Genomic DNA, 12,872 nt, shown 5'->3' with positions numbered 1-12,872 from the left:
TGATAGTCCTGGAATTGGAGTTCGAACTTTTTTATTATAAGCATGAGTTTGGAGGTGGTTTCGTCGTCCACCTCCAACTCATGTAAAAAAAAAAAAACGTGGACCCCATATTAAAATATCAAGTAATATCCATATAATTCTCAAAGTATCCCCCATTAAGTCAATAATGGTGATTAATTTTTCAAAAGTAGTTCTAAATATATTATTATCAAGCTTCATTTTTTAAAAGTTACTATTATAACTGATTACATTTTGTAGTTCCATGTCTGATATCTTACCTCACCAACTGTAATTCTATAATCAACTTAATTGAATATTGTTACAACTGATAAAATAAATTACTCAGATGGTTATTGCAGTACTGTTTAATATCCTAAAAAGAAACTAAGATGGGTATTACATTCTCAAAAGGCATTTTCCAATGTTTAAGTTTCTAATTATATACGGAGCACCATAATAACCAAAATAATTTATTAGTACATACTTATGATAGGTTAAGTAAAAAAAAAAGGATAGAAATCTTATACCGCATCTATGCCCATGTTATATGACACAATTTACATCATCACCATATGTATAAAAAGTTTCACGTTTTAGCCTACGGGAATGGTAGTTCAAATGACGTTTTCGTATTTAGAAGTAGTTAAAAATTTAATAAGTTTTGAAATTCTGGTTCAAATTTGATTAACGCGTAGTTTAAAAAGTGCCTATTAGCCTTTTTCTTAAATAAAGTCATATAAACTAAAATAAAGAAATAACATCATGGCATAAATTATTGAACCCGTGCTCTCAAAATTTCTATCTTTACATACGTGACTTTCAAGAAATGTTGTAGAATATATCAATTCTTTTTATAATTGCATAAAAATAAAATTATAAATATATGTTGAATAAAATTATAAATATATGTTGAGCCCGTGCTGGCACGGGCTCTGGTATCTAGTTTATAAATGAAACTCCATGATAGTCCTGGAATTTGAGCTTATACAGGCGAAACTCCAAAACACTGTCCTGGAGTTTGAGAAGGAGAAGGAGAGCAAAGGGTGAAAAAGTCCTTTTGTGCTTATTTTAATGGAAACTAACTTCTTTTTTTTCCAACTACTTTGCAAACACCGGTTATATTTCAACAGGCTGTCCTTAAGGTGGCTACCTAGTATAAGTATCACTTGGTTCAATGGCAAGGATGTAGCGCATGAAGTGTGGCTTAGGCGCACTCAACAAGTTAAAACTTTACCATTGATCTGTGGAATTTAGGTGAAAGCAGGGTAGATGGGAAGGTCCATTATCCCTCACACCTGTGACTATAATTGCGCTTGATTCAGTTAATTGACAGGGATTTCTCGGTTATCAGAAAAAGTAGAAACCTATCCATTAGCAAGGGATAGAAGATCGAGATTGCTTAATTGCTTTATTTATGTTATCCTAGCCAGTTGGGCACATAAAATATCTTTACAATGCAATGTTTGATTTACATATGCAAGTGATTGCAAATTGACTACAGATACAGCATCCACTTTACCCATTGCTTTGCTCTTATATAATTAATGAGGATTATCTAATGATGTTATATGCATAGTGCATTTGATGACAACAATGACAACGAAAATAGGTCAGCAGAAAGCTCAGTTTTTTTGTTTGATTTCGACCTAAAATTTTACTGTTCTATTACAAATCTTTTTTCTTCCAAACCCATTTTTAAAATTTTATGGGCAATAACGACCTAAAGTTTTACTGTTCTATTACAAATCTTTTTTCTTCCAAACCCATTTTTAAAATTTTATGGGCAATAACAATCAGCAGTTACATATGTACGCTTACATTGTGAACTATTACTATTAGTCTATTACCATATACTGGTGCTTGGAAGACTACAAACCTGGAACCACCTATCAACGAAAGTAGACTGGTACCGATAGTAACAATGGGATTGCAAGTAACAACGAGAATGCTACGGCCCGGCGTAACGAACCAAAGTTTTTGTTGGTGGCTTTCCACCAGACTCGGGATATATACCATTGGATAACAAGAAAGATAAAAATGAAAGCTAGGAATAACAGCACCTGAAAAAACGTTTGATCAAAACTCATTTTCCTTACCACGTAGCAACAGCTTTCTGGTTTTGACATGTAATTGAATTATTCTAGAACTCAAAAGTGACCGCAAAGACAAGTATTGTACCCTTGAATCGTCACATAATTGAGAAGAGATGTAATACTTCTACTCGTACCGGTATACAGGAACACTCAAGGCTCGAGCTCAGCAAAATTTCTTTTGTACAAAATGAGTCTCAGCTTTTGATGAAGGCATGTATACTGTTTGTTACAACATTAGCAGTGGAGCACAAGCATGTCCCTAAGGAACCAACGTCAAATCCTCACACTCTTTGATTATCCTTCACCATTGGTCTTGAAGAATGGATCAACAGAGGCATTTCTGATTGCTCTTGAGCAGGCTGCAAATGAACACCATAGTGCAAGCCTTTAAACCTGCGAGCAGTGCTGCAATGTCGAGGTTGCTTCACTGGCAATATCACTCTGCAAGTCTTAGCCTTTTCCTCCACAACAAAGACTTGTCCGCAAAAGCAGTAGTCATACAGATCTCCACAAGGAGACTTTGCCAACAAAAGTAGTTAATAATGATCAATCACACTTTTCCTCCATATTGGAAATGGATCTTGTAATCATGTTGCAAAGTAGCAAGGGTGTTTCTGCAGGGCCCCTCTGTAAAAATAAAAAGATTAAACTAGTGAGTCGACTAATAGCTCAATATTCTTTCAAACTTCAGAGCAAGTTGAGATTGCTAACCTCCAAAAACTGTGTGAAGACGTTGAAGATCATCTGCTGAACAAGCATCTATTAACGCATAGACACCAGGTCTTAAAGCTTCATCGATTTCCCTTTGGAGTTTAAAAAATTCATTAAAATTGGAGAACAGAAATCAAAAATGCAAATCACAGTGTGCTTGAAATCAAAAGTCAATACAATGAAAAAGTACCGGATGATTCCATTTCTAAGCCGACCATATCCACAGTAAACCCATATGTAGCAAGATAGGAATTGAAAACAATTGTCACCATAGACATCTTTGTGCTGCCTAATCTGCAACATGGGAAGGGAACAGTCATTGTATGAAAGACATAAGAAAGAAATCTAAAGGATTTATGTGAATGGACAAACAGTGAACGCAACTAATGCATTGGTGACCCAAAATTGAAACTTGCACTAGTTCCCTTCTAACAAAGCAATTGCAACAAGAAACCAACTTTGTCAAATTATCGTTGAATCAAGTTCCATTATTGAGGGTGGGTATAATGTACAAGTAACTCTTACCTCTTCATACACCCTTCGAAGAAAACTGGCGCATTTTACTCCTCCTTGCACTTCCCATCCAAAATAATCCCCTCCAACTGAACTGGTGCACACCATCTCCAAACAATTAAGAAGCATGCCAACTGAATCTTCCAGAAGCGCGATGCAGCGCCGTGTCTCACTATATATTAGAGCAAAAACCAAGATAAGAAATCAGAACTTGAAAGGAAAATTTGCTCAACATCCACATGTCTATAATGTGTCTTTATCTCTTTTAAAGTTCCCCAGGAATCATCATAAATTGCCAATGTGAAAAACATAAGGAAAAAGGCCAGAAAATTTTCTGAGTTGAAGGAAACAAGAACAAAGGAGGTAACAAACCTTCTGTGATGCTTAAGAACAGTACACAGCATTCGGCAGCATGCAGCATATAGCTTTATGCAAAATTGTCTATCCACAGCACTTCTTTCGCTTCCAGGAACCTCAGTTTCTCCAGAAGTCCAGCCTCCAGTATAATTAGAACAAAGCGGAACTTTGGATGTCCAAAGCTGGAAAACAGTCTGAAATATTGCAGCAGGCATATGCAATAACTGCCCAATATGGCACGCTTCCAATTGGAAGAAAGCGTGTTTGGCAGAAATTTTTGTCAGCACTGAAATGCACATAAGACAGACAGCGCCAGGGTCGGGTTCAGTAAAATCTTTTCTGAACTTGAGATTTCTGAAAAATATCTTGGGCCCTTGCAAATGCAGGACTACATTGAGTAGAGATGATACTAAGTTCTGGATATGCCTTTTGACCAGAGCCAACTTCTTACGCCCTATAAAAAAGATAAAAAGGACATACAAATCCCCAAGTTATGCACAAATCTGACAAACTTGAGTATAGGGCATCAGTATCAGGATTTTTGCAACTTAATATGAAGAACAGTCAGCTTCCTAGACCATTCAACAGACAAATGAATAACATCACAGCTTCCAGAGAGAGCTCACACATAAATAGAGATCTTCGCAAGCACTACTTTGCCTCTGAAGTCTGAACATACATTCTTTACATGCCATGAGCAAATCCAAGGCAATTATTGTTTCCAGTCAAAAAATTCTTGAAGAAAAAGGGAGAAATCATGGATAAAATAATCAAAAGTCCCCCTTTTTCAGGAGACGATGCTATTTTCTCCCCTCCACTCAACATGCTCCTCTTGTGATTTATGACTTAAGTTACTCATCTGTCCAAACCAGAGCTTTCCTATTTCATGTTAATGCAGCATCTGGAGGAATGAGAAACTATTAAACAGCCCTGATCCTACTCAAACATATCCATTCAAACCATAAGGATTTTGTTTTTTCCCACATCCAAACCATTAGTAATAGCATAATGAGCATCTGATTGATAGAGCTATTCAGTAAATTTCATGTCGAGAAGACAGACAACAACCAGTGTTTTCTTATCCTTCACAAGGTTAAAAAACAAAAAAATAAATATATCATCCCTGATATTTCTTGCAATCCAAAGAGCTTAATTGCTCTCTCTTCTTCTTTTAGAAATCCAGACAAAATTATGTAATACATGTGAGAAAAAGATGCTAATCATTTGTGGAGTTCAAAAGAAAGCAAAGTTCTTTGATGTAAAAGATGTGGTACCTATCTTGCATTTTGTCTTAGTATTTGAAAGTAAACCTAGGATATAAAATAGTACCTGAAACATATTCAAGAATCAAATCCAAGCAATCAATGCCTGCAGCAACATTAGCAGAGACTTTTCCTCCATGTGAACTTCCAGCAGTTACTTCATAGTTAATACTGCAGTGTTCCTGCACACCCACTAATGCTCTTTCAATAGCCTGAACAGCAGACAATAAATGCAATTCAGAAGCTCTGCTGACATAATTCGCGAATGACATCCTCAATCTGGATTTTAACTCATCCAAGTGGTTTAGCCAATGGGAGTTGAATAGGTCATGTTCTGGCAGACCACTTAGCATCTTGGTACTTGATTCTATCTCTCGTGATGCTAGAGTAGCTTCCTTCCCCTGTAAAGATATGCACTTCCCCATGGCCCTCAAATGCAATTCTATTTGCTTGACAAATAAATCTCTAGAAGACAAGGGATTAAGCAGAGGAAATATTTTTCCAAGCTCCCCAGTGAATTTCGCAACACCATCTAACCAAATAAAAGAAAACTGTTCTAGTGACCCATTATGGTTGGCAAACTCAGAAAGCAAGACTTGAGAGACACGGATTAGCATGGGAAGAAGATTCGGGGGCAAGGAAGTAGACTTGGTATGCGACGAAAATTTTAGAATAGCTGAAGAAGCACCGAAAATCTGTTTCAGACAAAATGCTGCTTCAAGATTTTCTTCTTTGAAAAGTCCTTGCAATAAAGATTTTCTCAAGTATTGTTGCTCAAAGTCCACATTGGCCAAAAGAGACTCAATACCTCCGAACTTCTGCAGGTCATTCTTAATGTCATTGGCCTGTAAGGAGCCAGCGGAACCAGAACAGTGTTCTTCCTTGTTCACATTATCAACCTCAGTAGCAGAGTCCCTAGATTGACGAGTTCCCGTTGTCAATAGTTCATTGCAACATTCGGTCTCAACTGAAGTGTGGGCACTAGACAAACCTTGAGGGCACTGATCCCCCTCAAGAAATAACAAATGCAAAACAGAGTTTAACAAGTCTGCACATCTCTCTATACATGGTTTTAGTTTGAGGTTGCAGCTTGTTGATTTTATAAGAGTACTGCCACTTTTAATGTCCAAACTGTCCATTGCAGAAGCCAGACCACATAAGAAGCCCTGAAAGCAGGAGACTACAGGTGAGACTTTATCCATTTCCTGAACCCCAGCTAGATTATTCACTTTTCTGTTAACAACCGCCACATTTAGGGAGTCCAGCAAGTCCTGTGCATGTTCCGTTAAGGTGCCAGCTACAGATGAAACACTTCTCCATGCATCACCATTATCAGAGAAATCTGAACATGGACCATTTTCTTTCAGAACAGTCTCTTCATGGAAATCAGCAGAGCTGAGAGCTCCTCCATAAGACTTCCCAGCAGTCAAAGTAAGAATAGCTTTAAATTGATCTTTGAACAGAGTCAAAAGGATGAAAGATGTGTGATCCATCAATGAGAAAATCATATGTTTCAATTGAGGAGAAGTCTCTTGAGAAAATGCACTCTGAAAACCAGTTATTCCAGACAATGACTTCAGAAGCCAAAAAACAGGAGAGTTCTCCGACCACAAGCAAGCTAGCAAGGATTGATGACCTTTCTTCTCTTCGCATGATGCCATTATTAGATTTTTAAAAGTTCTCCGACAGGTCACAAGCAACCCCAAGAGCTCATAATGGTTGCATAAAGCTACTGACCCGTGCTGATCAAACAGGCAGCTGACTACAAGCCTGAAATATTCAGATCTTTTTTAGCAAACCAGCATTACAGTTTGAATTACAAGCTTGAAGTTGTCGAGTCAATATCTAAAAGCTTTCCAACAGCTAATATTAAAGGCATTTAATGTCTGACAAGACTGACAAGAACAACAAAAAGGGGAAAGGAGTGATATTACCTGTCGATATTGAGAATGCTAGTCGCATAAAGTGAGAACGATTTTGAACTAAGATGTCCTTTCGGTATCCAGCTCAAAAGGTTGAGAAATGCCCGGCATCTGGTGATTTCTGTGTTAAAAGTAGGACTTAGCTCCTTTTCACAAGGTTCGGCAGGTATGTCATTTAGTAATGAGTCATTCTCCTGCGGATGATTATGTCTGAAATTTGTCGATGACTTTTCAAGGACATGTACGGCATTGTCCCAATCAGGTGAACTATCTAGATCAACATCTCCAACATATGAAAATATTGACGAAACAGACTTCTTCAAGATTTGGCAAAATCTGGATGCCATGTGCCTGCAAATGGGCTATGATAACATATAGTTAGAAGTTAGAACACCACAAGAAATTACCATTTCCAATAGAACTCAATAAGGCAACCAGACAGCACAATAAACCAAATGATAAGCTAGCAAGGGGTAAGTGGGATAGGATTATCCAATCTAATACACCGGGACTTGAGAAGTGTCCAAAGTCACAACAACACTGGGATGCTAATGAGATCCCATATACAACTGACAGTCTGACATAGAGACCTAAGCAATCCAATCTACCTGCAACCCATACCGGTCTTTGAAATCGATAGATCATTCTTAACAGAATATGAAACCTGCCTCCAGGAGGACCCAAACTTGAGTCTGAAATTGTAGCAGGCATTAGCAAACTGCTACATCAGGATAGATTTCACATATGAATATGGTTCCATGGGTCTTTCTATAACTAGATGATATTTTACTTCAGTTTATATATCAAAATGTGCAAGTTCAACTCATGAAACCTGCAGTTGAACCAAAGAGCATAAACCTGTGTCCTTGTCGTGTCTTTCTTTGGCTGAGATTTTCTTAATTAAGGGATTAATAAGTAACTTTTAGAAGGATTCATCGTAAGGTTCTTTCACAAAGTTGTGACATGTGATGCATGAAGATATGATGGTCATTAGTAAGCTAAAATAGTGGTAAATGTATGTGCTGTAGAAGCTACCCAAGAACTTACTCTTTGTTCATAAAGAATGGTGTTCCTCAGAAGTTCCACCGAGATCAAATGTCGGTTGACTCCTGTCACGTAGCCAGATTTCTCTATATGATTCCTGAGCTCCCTCATATCCGTGCTTAAACAAGGAAGGGAGTTCTGAATTAAAGCTAAAAGAAACTTCTTCAAGTCTTTTTTAGAAGCATGAGGACACCAGATATCAACATTTTGGCAAATAATCCACCAGAAAGCAGATGGAAACAGCTTCTCATCTATAGAGCCAGCACCAAGATCCCATACCTCGGTTTCATATAGATGATTGAGATATGTATCCTTACTACTGACTTGGTCAACTGAGGACTTAGATATCCTATCTTCAGTCACTAGTGAGAGATATCTCATCATGAATTCTGCGAGGCCTGCTGCCTCTTTCCTCAGAGTTGAGACATGCTTTTTCCACTTTTTATTATCCTTGGAGTATGATAACAGACCAGCATCATTATCTAACCTTGCCTGGACTAGATTATCATTCCTCGGAAGCAAGTAATCAATGGACTTCATTTGCCTATTCAAATCAACAAGTCTTTGAAGAGCCATGCCACTCAATACATAAATAAGTGGATAGCAACCTATAACAGTTTGCTGATGACAAAACTCAGCAATAATATGTATAACAGCAGGAAGAGGAGCTGAAGGTTGGACAATCCAAGAAAAGTAACTTTCGTCTTCCCAACCAGTCCTCTCCAGCCAGTCCTTCGCAGAATAAGCGGCAAAAGAATCACCAAGTGCTCTTGACATCTTACTTGATGCATCTGGGGACATCAGGCTGATGGCTTGTCTTTGCAAGCTTCTGCAAGACATATATAAACGAAAGAAAAAGACCACAATCCAGCATACTGAGCGAATATCATTCTCAAGTGCAGCTGCCTTGCTGAATGCTCTGCCCGTTACTAAAGGGAAGAACACGTTAAGAACGTCAAGATCTTGCGAGACCAGAGCAATCAAACCAGGGCGGATAACAGCTATCAGATCTTTCACGGAAAGAGCAACGAGGTTGCTATTACCGGTAGTAATAGTCATTGAGTCGAGAATAAGGGTATATAATTCAGTCAAACTTTTCCCCAAAAGCTCAGCTTTTAGATCAAAGCAAGGCGTGCCACAACTACTGAAACGTGGTTCTGCAGAATCGCTCTCAGCAGGCACCTGATATTCGGATTTTATCCATTCCAGAGATTCCGCAGCATCTACGATCAACTCTCGGATGCATCCACTTGCTTGGCCCTCGGGAATGGACTTAACAGCATTTCTGATGGAAAGTCTGAATTCTGGAGAGCACAATAGCATGCTCAGAGAATTAGCAAATGAGTGACAGAGAAATGAAGATCTGAATGCTTTGTTGCTTCTGAATGATGATACTACTTCTCTAACAGCTTTGCTTAGTGTGAATATCGCAAGGTTAACCTATAAAGTTCAGGATAAAAAAGGACCACAAAATGGTTCAATACCCAAAAAAATAACAATAGTAATACACAAAATGGTTCAATACACAAAAGTTAGCTCACCCATTATCACTCGCACAAAGGGTGCAGAAAAAGAAGATGGATAGCGGTTCATGAAGCTAAGTGTTTGTAAAGATGTCTTACCTTTCTAAAAAAAATAAGTTATCCCTCCATATTTCAAAGTAACTGTATGCAAACTAATCAAAGAAACTACACAAACCTGTCGAAGCTCACTGTAGAGGTGAACCAGCCTGCATCCCAGCTTAAGTACCTCTGAAGTCAACAAATGCTGCTCTGAGGCGTTCATCAGAGAGTGACTACTGGCTGTAAGAGCAAGTATCATACCCCATAGTTTCTCTAGATCATCCCTAACAACCTCATATTCAATATCCACTAAATAATGAATAGCGTGAAAAATTTCCTTGGCTGCTTGAATCAACAATTGCCCGGGTATTTGTTCTTCTGGAGCGCCAAATGATTGTAGTAACCGATTCATTTGGGCAGTAAGCGACATGATTGCATCATAAATTAACTTCAAAAAATTAAAGCAAGCCCCTTCTGAGGTATCTTCAGTTCGTATGTATACCTTTTCCTGTACACAAGTTGCAAGCAACTTATTGATAGATCTTAATGTGCTAACATCCGAATACAGAGATCCAGCTTCCAGTTCGGCTTGTGAGTGAGTATTAATCTCTGATAAGAAAAGTTCCATAATCTCTACGAAAAAATCAAAAACCGATTTTCGGGCTTCCGCATCCAGACCATAATAAGGACTTTTTGAAATCGCAGAACTGTTGGAAGAGCTCTTGAAAAAGGCAGTAGAATTGCCGTCCTGCTGCCTAGATGCTTCCGCACCGACTATACCCCCATTTTTCATATAAATACAATTAGTGAACACGCGAAGCAGCTCTCCAGCACCACTGAGCGCTGATGCATTCTTCCCGGTTATAATCTTCCCCAACTTATCAAATAAGTGTCTATGGTAACTTTTTATGAAAGTTTTCTCCTCTTTTGATTTTTTATCATCAGAATGCCTGTACTTAGATGTACTTTGGAGGCTTAAAAATCCATCAATATGAGTTGGATGGAACAAAGCCTGTGACAAAACTTCTTCTATCAACACCAATAGATTTCTTTTCCATTCTGGATTGCTTTCACATTCATTAACATCTAATGTATCCCACAAAATCACCAAATCTGCAAAAAGCTTATCTATAAACTCACGGAAACCATTTTTACGAGTTGGATGGACCTTTAGAAACTTAACAAATGGCTCAAGCAAATAGCAAGACAACTGCTTGGCAAAAGTACCTGCCTTCGTGCCATCAAGATTATCATTGAGAACCTTTTGGACAAATTCAAGCACTACACTAATCAATGAAATCCATAAGTCTAGATTTTCGTTAGATATACCCCCATGAGATGAGAAGACCAAGGATATGCAATCAAGCACAATGGTATGTAACTCCAATTCTTCACTAACCATAGGCTCATCACCCAAACGTATCAATGCATCCCTTGAAATGTATTGGATGACCCGTAACAAGTCCCTTAGGAAGTGCAATGAAACACCAAGCTTTTTTGATTCCTCCAAACCGAACCTGAAAATCACCCAACATCTATAATCTAAATATGATCCTGCAATTTCCATCCCATGCTTGTCTCCTTCCACCCTAATTTTCTTTTCAGAAGAAACCAGTATCCTCTGAACCCAATTATTAAAGAAAACTATCACTCTCGAAAAGCTTATAGTCTGAAGTTCCTCCCTGCTTTCACCAGACCCTTCTGTTCTTGATTTCACATAATTATATGCCAGCTCCAATTTTCTGCACTAGAATTAGTTTGTTAGAAGAAACTCATCAATTCACAATAATCAAATGAGAGAACACTTATGTTTCGACATGAAAATAATAGATTGTGTTTGGTTCAAAAGATTGAAGAAGAATCTTTGCACAAAAAAAAAAAAAATCGCAAAAACTGCTTTTCAACCAAAACTTAGAAAAGAAAAAAAAAATCAGTTAGCTTTGGTTGAAAAGCTGACTTTGTGAACTTCACAATAGATGAGTCCTAAAAATAAGCAACATGGATAGTGATTATTCATATAGCCGACCCCAACAAGCTTGGATTGAGGTTAGTTGTTTAGAAGACCAAATAAAGAGTTAATGGTCAAAAACACACCTAAACTATCACTTTTTCGCGAGTTTATCAATTGTTCCTTTTCCTTTTACTACCTAAACTATCACTCCCTTTGTATTAAAACACACCTCGATGCTAGTTAAGGTAGGTAAAGGAAACAATAGATAGTTGGCTAACTCTGCATCGAGGTGTGTTTTAATACAAAGAGAGTAATAATTTAGGTAGTATGAAACTTGCGAAAAAAGTGATAGTTTAGGTGTGTTTTCGACCATTAACTCATAAAACTATCAAAAACACAAAAGCAAGTTTCTCTTCAAACTAATATCAAAATCAATTCTCCCAAAACTTGCCAAAAAAAAAAGCAAAACATTTCCAAAAAAAAAAAAGAAACTAAACCGTTTTCTAGTCCAATCGGCAAAATATAGCAGAAGCGAAGTATTAGTAACTGATTCTCGGAGAGGAATAGAGTTATTCTGAAGGTACAAAATCAATTATAGATTTCTCCATGGAGAATACTCCTGTAGCTTAATTTGCAAATCCGTAAACGGGCTCCAAGCTGTTTTCTACTGCCTCAGTCCCAATTTATGTGATACTTTTCGCTTTTCGAGATTTAATCTGCATGAACTTTGATTGATATGATAAAAATTGCAACTTTTCATGTAGTTTTCAAATATATATAAATTTTAATCTTTTAATATTGAGTTAATCTATTAGCTTCAAAGTTTAGTCAAAAACGAAAAGTATCAGATAACTTAAGAGAGAGGGAGCAGTATAATTGCAAAATATAGCAGAAGAGAGTGAAGTACTGACTCTTGGAGAGGGATAGAGTTATTCTGAAGGGACAAAATCAATTGTAGATTTCTCCATGGGGAATTATCATCCTGTAACTTAATTGTTTCTTCACTACTTTCCGGCACAATACTAGGTTGTTCTGTGCGATGGGATTTTGAAGGTTTGTTATTACAGACTTCTTCTTTATCGGTGATACGTTGTTGCTGCTTTCGTTTCTTCTTTTGCATCTTTTTTGTCTTTCTGTTTTCTGATGATTTTGACTCGTAATCCGCCATGGTTAGGGTTTTGGTTTTATCACTAGACGTTCTGTTTTAGAGGGTCACTTGCACTTTTGTCACCTTTAATTCATTCTCCCTTTTTTTTTTTTTTGCTAGCTTCTAAATTTTGTCCTTTAACCCAAACACTATTTTTGAGTTTATATTTTGAAAGTAATTGTACGGGTTTCCCTTCAAATGGACTGGTTTGATTTTGAAGCATAAAAATTAAAGACCAGCAGAAAACCGGCATAAAAGTGCGAACGAGCCTTATATTTTTGCATCATAATATCTTCGATAGATATCATTT

The 12,872-nt window shown here is 37.4% G+C and overlaps 1 protein-coding gene across 2 annotated transcripts; it reads right to left on the bottom strand.

The window, feature by feature from the left end:
* Positions 1 to 2,071: 2,071 nt before the first annotated feature.
* On the bottom strand, positions 2,072 to 12,690 carry LOC132606615 (uncharacterized). Of its 2 annotated transcripts, none has more exons than XM_060320191.1 (10): positions 12,327 to 12,690; positions 9,601 to 11,206; positions 7,906 to 9,342; positions 6,871 to 7,220; positions 5,004 to 6,706; positions 3,690 to 4,128; positions 3,330 to 3,489; positions 2,995 to 3,098; positions 2,805 to 2,896; positions 2,072 to 2,720 (listed from the first exon to the last, which is right to left on the bottom strand). In XM_060320191.1, the coding sequence occupies exons 1-10, from the start codon at positions 12,581 to 12,583 to the stop codon at positions 2,644 to 2,646; spliced, it is 6,225 nt and encodes a 2,074-aa protein (XP_060176174.1). In that variant the 5' UTR covers positions 12,584 to 12,690; the 3' UTR covers positions 2,072 to 2,643. The 2 variants fall into 2 exon arrangements, with proteins under 2 accessions (XP_060176174.1, XP_060176175.1); XM_060320192.1 differs by having other exon boundaries at positions 9,601 to 11,211; positions 12,327 to 12,457.
* Positions 12,691 to 12,872: the final 182 nt, after the last annotated feature.

Source organism: Lycium barbarum, chromosome 8 (genome assembly GCF_019175385.1).
Source record: "Lycium barbarum isolate Lr01 chromosome 8, ASM1917538v2, whole genome shotgun sequence".
In the NCBI taxonomy this organism is placed as follows: Eukaryota; Viridiplantae; Streptophyta; class Magnoliopsida; order Solanales; family Solanaceae; genus Lycium; species Lycium barbarum.
The sequence above is the reverse complement of the archived record's forward strand: the minus strand, read 5'-3'. Positions and strand labels throughout refer to the sequence as shown.

Coding starts and splice junctions, on each gene's coding strand:
- LOC132606615 (XM_060320191.1), bottom strand. CDS start 12,583: ATGGCGGATTACGAGTCAAAATCATCAGAAAACAGAAAGACAAAAAAG. Junction 9,343..9,600: donor TCTACAGTGAGCTTCGACAG/GTTTGTGTAGTT, acceptor TGAACTTTATAG/GTTAACCTTGCGATATTCAC. Junction 6,707..6,870: donor AGCATTCTCAATATCGACAG/GTAATATCACTC, acceptor TGAATATTTCAG/GCTTGTAGTCAGCTGCCTGT.